This window comes from Nestor notabilis, unplaced genomic scaffold (genome assembly GCF_000696875.1).
Source record: "Nestor notabilis isolate BGI_N333 unplaced genomic scaffold, ASM69687v1 scaffold13176, whole genome shotgun sequence".
NCBI lineage: Eukaryota > Metazoa > Chordata > Aves > Psittaciformes > Psittacidae > Nestor > Nestor notabilis.
The window spans coordinates 62,909-70,779 of record NW_009931540.1 but is presented as its reverse complement, the minus strand read 5'-3'; the positions used below and the strand labels follow the sequence as shown (position 1 = coordinate 70,779).

General features: G+C 36.5%; 1 protein-coding gene across 1 annotated transcript in view; it reads left to right on the top strand.

Annotated features, from left to right (window-relative positions):
- Positions 1–308: 308 nt before the first annotated feature.
- The window catches only part of KIAA1033 (KIAA1033 ortholog), a gene marked incomplete at its 5' end in the record, with an annotated part of 31,255 nt that continues 23,692 nt past the window's right edge, over positions 309–7,871 (top strand). Inside the window, 6 exons of the mRNA XM_010015966.1 lie at positions 309–448; positions 1,502–1,555; positions 1,675–1,740; positions 1,913–1,958; positions 3,822–3,889; positions 6,649–6,732. Of these exons, the coding sequence (XP_010014268.1) occupies positions 309–448; positions 1,502–1,555; positions 1,675–1,740; positions 1,913–1,958; positions 3,822–3,889; positions 6,649–6,732 (458 nt within the window). The remainder of the gene's footprint in view (positions 449–1,501; positions 1,556–1,674; positions 1,741–1,912; positions 1,959–3,821; positions 3,890–6,648; positions 6,733–7,871) is intronic.

Below are 7,871 nucleotides of genomic sequence, written 5' to 3'. Positions count from 1 at the left end.
GTTAGGTTTGTTAAGATCTTAGCTTGAAAAAATATGTACATTTAAAAATTTCAGCAAATCACCTAGATGGTTGATATTCTTTAAGTAGTATTTGGATTTCTTTCAAACTTACACTAAGTTGTAGGATTGTTTTTAAACAAATAGGAACTTTGTATTAAAGATGTGACAGTGTTAAGGAAAAATGCTGCAGCAAAATGAGGAGTACAGTACTAAACCTAAATAGCATCAGATTAAATATTTCTAAATGAAATTGAGATTGTAGTTTAGTGAACAGTCTATAAAATTGTACAAATGTTATCAATTCTCAGAAATTCATGCTGAAGTGCAGTTGAAGAATTATGGAAAATTTCTTGAGGAATATACATCTCAGCTGAAGAGAATTGAAGATGCTTTGGATGACTCTGTTGGAGATGTTTGGGACTTCAGCCTTGATCCCATTGCATTAAAGGTCTTCATATATTTAAAATACATTGCAACTGTTATTTTCCTGATAACTTTCTCCTTCCCTTCAAAACCTGAAATGTAAAAGGTTCATGCATTGGTGCTCTTAAAACTTTGACTTTTGTGTTTGGGAAACCTATCCAATACTATTTTAATTATCAAGCAGTTAATAAATTGGTGCATATCGTAAGAGAAGGTGGTTTCATGTTACTCATTTGCAGTGTTTCAGTTACTAGTGGAAGTTAAATGACTTTATAGTTCTACATGTGTTGGGAAGGCCAAGTCCAACAAACCTCTTCCCTTTTGGGGTTGGGCTTCCAGAAGAGCTCACTAATAGCTGTATAACTGCAGAGTGAGCTGTGTGTGTTTATCTGTAGTTGCGTAGTTGTGTTCTGACTTAATGGCCTTGGCATAGTGTTTTCTGACCTAGAGGTGGCTATTTCCTTGGTCATAAGTTCTCTGCAGAGCATTGGTTTTTCTTTTCTCCTCACTGAATTTGCAGACCTCATTTAAAAGCACTTTTGTTACTATATGAAACTTGTCTGTGCTGAAGATGCAGTCTCAAGCAATCATCTGCCTGAATGGTTCGAATAAACTCTGTGGGGCAACCAAAGTGCTGGATGTACATGAACTAGTCAATGTCATAGCTGAGTTCAGTACAAAATGCCAGTGCCTGCATACAGCTGTATGCTTTGCATCCTGTTTTTGGGATTCTTTAATTCATTTTTTAGGTTTCCTGAGCTGTTTTTTCCTACATACTCCATAATGACTATGCTTTTGCATTCCAAGTTTTATAAGTAAATTGTTGTAAATGCTATATAGTACACCTCGTTATTTGCTTTTCTGCCTAGAGCAAAAGCAAAAGTATTTCCGTGTAAATGTAAAGGGAGAAGATTTTCTACAGCATAGGTTGCCTGTAACTTGCAGTTATTGCTCTCTTATTACTGACCCTGTTTGAGATTAAACTGGGGAAGAGGGAAATACTTACCTAGTTGGATAAATGCATTTTTGACCAATATTTTCTAAAGTTGTTCTTTTCGGTTTTGTTTTTTAATTTTAGCTTTTGCCGTATGAACAGTCCTCCCTGCTAGAGCTCATAAAGACAGAAAACAAGGTAAAAGCTTTATGTTTAAAATTAAAAATAAGTAAGAGTTTTCTCGCTAAATACAAGCCCTCTAAAAGTGAATGTATGTGTAATCTGTGTGTTTCCCCCTCTCCACTCTTTGAGTCTAGGTTCTAAACAAAGTAATAACTGTATATGCTGCTCTCTGCTGTGAAATCAAGAAGTTAAAATATGAGGTAAATTCAACTGTCTTTTATTACTGTGTATGAAAATGTTTGCAGATTGGCAAGCTGATGTATAGATTTATTCTTTAGCAGTAAAGAAACAAGATATGATGTCTAAATAATTTTTGTAGCATGATTACATATATCCTATTTATTAAAAACAAATTTCTGCTTTTGTTGTTAGGCAGAAACTAAATTTTATAATGGCCTCTTGTTTTATGGAGAAGGAGGTAAGTAGCTCCCTTTAAAGTAAAAGTTCGTAGTTTTGTTACTGCTTCAGGTTATATTAAATGCTACAATAAGTATAATTTTATAATTGGATATGTGCTTTCTCTGTTTCTTTGGCTGATGGACACCAAGTAACAGACTAAGGTTATAGGGATGTATGTTAGTGTCTCTTCACTGTCCTGAGTTAGCTTAAGATAACAGTAACATTTATCTGTAAAGTCCTGTTGCTTGCAGTAAGTGTTCTTACATTAGAAGAAATTTTGTGGCAGCCTTATTAAAATAAGAAATAGGGAGTATAGGCCCTTGAGGTTGTATTAAATGTATAATAAATAAGCAGCTTATGTACTGTAGCTCCTGTCTTTACAAAGTATGGCATTAGAAACCTGTTTTTCACATATAAACACATACTAAACCAACTTATTTCCTATTGGGACTAGATTTTACATTGTTTGTAGTAAAACAGTAGATCTGTAATTTCCTTGTAATAAAACAATGAAACCATTAATAACTCGGACCATGCAGTCAGTTGTTCCATGAGAAGTTGCAGTGTGTTATTATCACCTGCTCTTCAAGTGCAGGTAATACTACTCTTGCTACTGTTCAGACAGTGACATAAGAGTACTGACTTGATTCAGTTGACAAATCATGGGACCCTACTTTAGGTGAAACCTGCTTTTTGTCTTGGAGTTAAAATACTAACCTCCTCCCAAGTCTTGGTCTAAAGCTTCTACCTTAAAGGATGCTAGTCTGGGAATAAGCACATGTCTTGGTCCTGAGGACTGAATACATTGAGTTGTTTTAAAGGCATGTCAGCTAACTTTGTTTTCTGTTTCAGAAACTTCTCATAGTAGTCTTGTAAAAGGGTTTTTTAAAAGCTTTTTAAGAGCTTTGACTGTGACAGAAGTATTGGAGAATGTGAAATTGTTGAGCTAAGGACTGTTTATCATTCTTTTAAGTGCTATGCAACTGTTGTGGTTCAGTTAAGGAATATGAAGAAGTGTGGGTTTTGTTGGCTTGTTTTACCTTTATTTCCCCCCCACCACCTCCCCTTATTAGATTCTCACTTCTTATCAGTCATGGTTTTAAATATCTTAAAGTATGATTTTTGGCAGCATATCACTAGGGAATCGCTGAAAACTTCCCCATGTTTCTAGCGTGAAAAAAGCCAGACTGTTGCGGATTAACATTATAGCAGCAGTTTGTTCCCGATGGGTGTTCTGCAGGGAATGCTTGAGAATGGCAAGAACTGCGAGGTCAGCCTTCTGTGGGTTAGGCAGGGATGGTGAAATTAGATTCTTCGCTTCCATATCCTCCCTTGTAGCACCTGCTTTGATAACAGCCAGCCTGCTTACTTAGTACAGCTAGCAAAGTTAGTGGCTCGATGGTTGAAATTTAAACAAATACTGTGCTGGTCTTTTTCTTCTGTATAAAGAAACGTTTGGTTTTTTTCATCTTGTCTATGGATTGACTAGGACTAGTCCAGGAACTTTGAACCATTAGTTGGATAGTAAATAATTACTAGCGGATGTTCCTCGTAGTATAAATACCTAGTGCTTTCATACAAACTTCTTAAAATGGAAGCTTTTATATGAAGTTAGATGTCTTTATTTTCTTTCAGGTGTGATGGAGACTTTTTTTCCTGCTGTGTGTCTAATTTACAAACTGTAATTTTTAATGAGAAAGAAACTTCAAAAAAGCCCAGCCTAGGAGAGCAAAATTAAAAGCTTTTAAGGTTCCACCAGTATGCTTGTAATAGTACGCTCCACTTGTATGACAGACAAGTGGCTTGGAGAGAAAGCTTCAATGTTAATTTAACCGGTACAATACAGGCTTTTGAAAGTGTTGACAAATGCTTGTCTTTTAAGCCACAGATTCCAGCATGGTGGAGGGAGATTGCCAAATACAGATGGGAAGATTTGTTTCTTTTTTGCAGGTAGAGTATGTTTTGATAATTTTTTTTATAATTTTATTTTTACTTGCAAAGTGGATTTAAGTCTTTAGTATCCTGCTTGCATCTTGCTGAAAGGTTGCAGTCATTCAATATGTTACTATGTTTTGCCTGCAGACCTGTCACAACCAGCTGACATATCACACATTGTTTTGGGGTTTTTTTTATACTCATCTAAAACTCTGGAAATCTAATGAGAGAAGAAATTGCAGTTTGTGTCATCATTGCTCAAAGAAATTAGAATTCACTTAAGAAAATTTCAGTAGGAGAAGATAAATTGAGGTTGTTTCCTTTGATAGCAAAGGTAAAGATGCCTATTTTTTATGGGTTTAATTAGCAGGTTTTAGTTTTCATTGGACATTGGGAGTGGATTAATTCTTTATACATGTTTTCTTTAGATGATAGAAGAAAGCAAAGCTAAAACATGTACCTGGAAAAAAATTACTTGTACCAGATTCAAACCTTCAGGGAAGAACACTTGTTTCTTACGCAATTTGGTTGTTATCAGGATTCTTTGCATGAAAACAGCATCTGTGTTTCTTATGAGGATTTCTTATGCTCTTGGGTTTCAGTATGGATTTTTTTTTTTTTTTTGGTCTTATTATAGCTGAAATGACTGTTCCCAAAAATGTTTCTATTTTTATGCAGTATTGTTTATAATATTGCAAATATCTGCATTGAAGTAGAGAATATACAGGAAGCTTCCAGAATGTTTAAACAAATTCTAGTTTAGCAAAGGTTAAATTCCTTTTCTTGCTGTATAGTGGCATGGCAGTAGTCATTTACTGAGTCATAACAGGTTGAATGCTATAGGAAGTTGGTTCTCAAGCTCTTTTACCATGCCCAAGTGCAGTTAGTTGTTAGGATATCTTGGAGGTTTGTTTCCCATTTTCCAAACTTTTTGTCCCATCAACTTTGCCAGTTTCATCTTTCATTCTTTATTTCTTTCTGAGCAGATGTTTGAGACCTTTTAGTGGTTCTGAAATGAGGCTACTGTACACTTGTGTTTTTTCCAGACTTCTCCCCTCCCTCCCATGCCAGGATGCTTTGTTCAGGTAGAAGCTGAGAGCAGAGTGACTGGCTCTCTGGATACCTCTCTGCATTGCAAACTCTCTCTGCAGAACAAGTTTATGGTTATTTATGGGGTGAATGCTGATGTGTATATTTATAGGGTAAGCACTATGGGAAAATACAGCAGTGTTTCTTGTAAGCCTGCTTTGTATGTATGCTGTTATGGCTTGCTGATTGTTGAGCAAATTTGGAAAGAAGGGAGATGCAGGATGTTTCCCCAAAGGGAGAGTTACTGAGCGAACAGGTGTGTACTGCTTTGGGTAAAACTATGAGGAAAACTTCCTCCTTGCTGAGTTTTCTTTTTCAACTGTTGTGTTCCCCTAAATCCACTCGATAGTAGCTTGTATCCACAGACTTGGAAATGCTGTTCTGGTCAGTGTTACAAGCACACCCCCAAGGGCAATGTGAAAATATGAATTAAGGTGATAAGATGTGAAATGTTGCTTTCATAGAGCTAATGTCCACGTATTGATTTATTGCCTCTTCTGAGTTCAAGGTTTCTTGATTAACTAAATATAGCCTCGAATTTGATATGCCAATACTTCTTAATTATCAAAATATTGCTGTGAAACACTAGTTAGGGTCTCTTGATCCTGCAGAAGACAGTGTATTTGAAGAACTATGATGAAATCATAATCTTGTTCTATTACAAGAAGCATAGAATGCTTAGGGTTGGAAAGGACTTTAAGCTCATGTATTATGTAGCTGCCAATATGCATGTGCTGTTAAATTGGACTATTTCCTGGAAGTTTTAAAATGGCAGCTGGTGCCCCTTTCCCAGGAAACACGATCTCGGTGTCTATTAATCCATTCCTCTGGAATCTGTTCTCTTGTTTAGGCTGCTTTTTTAGAGCAATAAAAGTTTAAGAAGTAACAACACTTATGTTTTGTGAAAACTGGTGACTAATAGAAGGCAGAAGCCCAAATAAATCTATTTTTGATGGAGAGGAAGACAGAATTCAGCTGTTAGCCAGTCTTCTGGCAGGTTTTGGTTAGCTGGTGTGGGCTGTCTGCTATGAAGCCATCTGTGTGCTGACTGGCTAGACTCATCACATACTGACTTTTCTCTGATAATATTACAGGGTACTTTAATGAGACCTTTAGAAATATTTATAAATACCTTTATGAAAATATTATAGTGGTTAAGGGAAAACTCAGATTCATTTATCCTGTTGCTCAGGGAACATTGACTTTTTTTGCTTGGGTTTTTTGAGAACAGTAATCTGTGGCTTATGACTCTTAGAGCAGATACAGGCTTCTGTATTAATTTCTAATTTGAATTTGTCTATCACCAGCTCCTGAAGCCTGACTCTTGAATATCATGGGAAAAGGCACTGCCTTTGCTATTGGGTGTATTCTTTCTGAAACTACTTGGGCACTGTCAAGTTGCTTCTTACTCTCTCTGATAAATTGAACCAGGAATATAAACAGTCCAAGATGCACTGGAAGCTTGTGTTTGATAGCTTATGAGCTTAGTCCCAGGTGTTTTTTTAGAGTTGCTAGTAGAGTGTTTTCCATCCTGATGTAGGTCTGTCCACTGACTTGGATTAGGGATGTAGTTGGGCCTTGGGCTGCAAGTTCAGTGGTTCCTGTTCAATGTTTTGGATGCAATGTCAGCTTGTGTATGAGCAGAGTCTGTATGTATAGATACATTTTATTTTCTTGTATTTCAGGAGCTGTCTTGCTTTGTTAACCGATGTTACGAAGTGGTGGTGAATGTAGTGCATCAGTTGGCCGTTCTCTATACGAGCAACAAGTAATTATTCCCTAAAATGCTGTATTATTTTTGTATAGTTAAACAAATATATAAAATATGAATGTTCTGACTAAGGCATAGTCATTTTTGGGATATTGTTATCTAGAGATGTAGAGTGCTTTGCTATGCAAGTTCAGGCTTCATAAGCCATTACAGAAGTGAGTTTGTTTTATTTTCAGAAAAGGAAGTGCTTTTATATTATCATGGAATCAGCTAGATTGGAAAAGACCTTTAATATCATCAAGTCCAACTGTTACCCCAGGACTGCAAAGTCCGCCACTAAACCGTGTCACTGAGGGCCTCATCTACACGGGTTTTAAACACTTCTAGGGATGGTGATTCCAGCACTTCCCTGGGCAGCCTGTTCCAAGGCCTGACTGCCCTCTTAGTGAAAAACAATGAGATGCAAGATATTTTATGATTAGGAGATTTATTACTTTCATCTTTGCTGTTTGAGAGATTCCTTCTGTTAACTGATACAGTGGATACCAGTAGCTTCAGAAGGTAAAAAATCAGATCACTTCCACAGTCTTTTCTAAATGCATAGATTTTGGCATATAGTCTTCACAGAACAACCGTGATGTTAACACCTGAAGTTGAGCTTGGTAAGGGCTGTTGGGTTTAGGTCCTCTGAAAACTGTGGAAAGTTTAGCTCTGAATATAAATGCAGGGCTCAGGCCTGCCAGATAGGATAGCATTGTTCTTCTTAGTTTTATTTGTTGTTTTAATTTTTGTCTTATACTACAGCACAAGGTAGACTTTCTGCTGGATGTGTAGCTTGGACATGTCTTGATTAAATATGTGAAGTGATTCTGTACTTTGGGTTGAAGGCTATATGTATCAAGGCAACCTGCTGTCAGCCTAACTGAACTGGGAGTAGCTGATACACATATGCACTGAATGCAGTCAGTGGTTTAAACCAGTCGCATGCTGCACATTTAAAAATGTGATGTTAAATTTGATCATAGTACACAGATTTCACAGAGCATGTAATTTTAATCAGATTTAATCAGAGGTTCTTTGTTTTCTGAAGTTACTATGTTAATGAAATAAAAGGTACCCTGAGAAACAGAGAACACGCTGTGATACAGAGTTGATAAATATGCTCTGTTCTAAGGATTAAAAAGGCATTGAAGTATT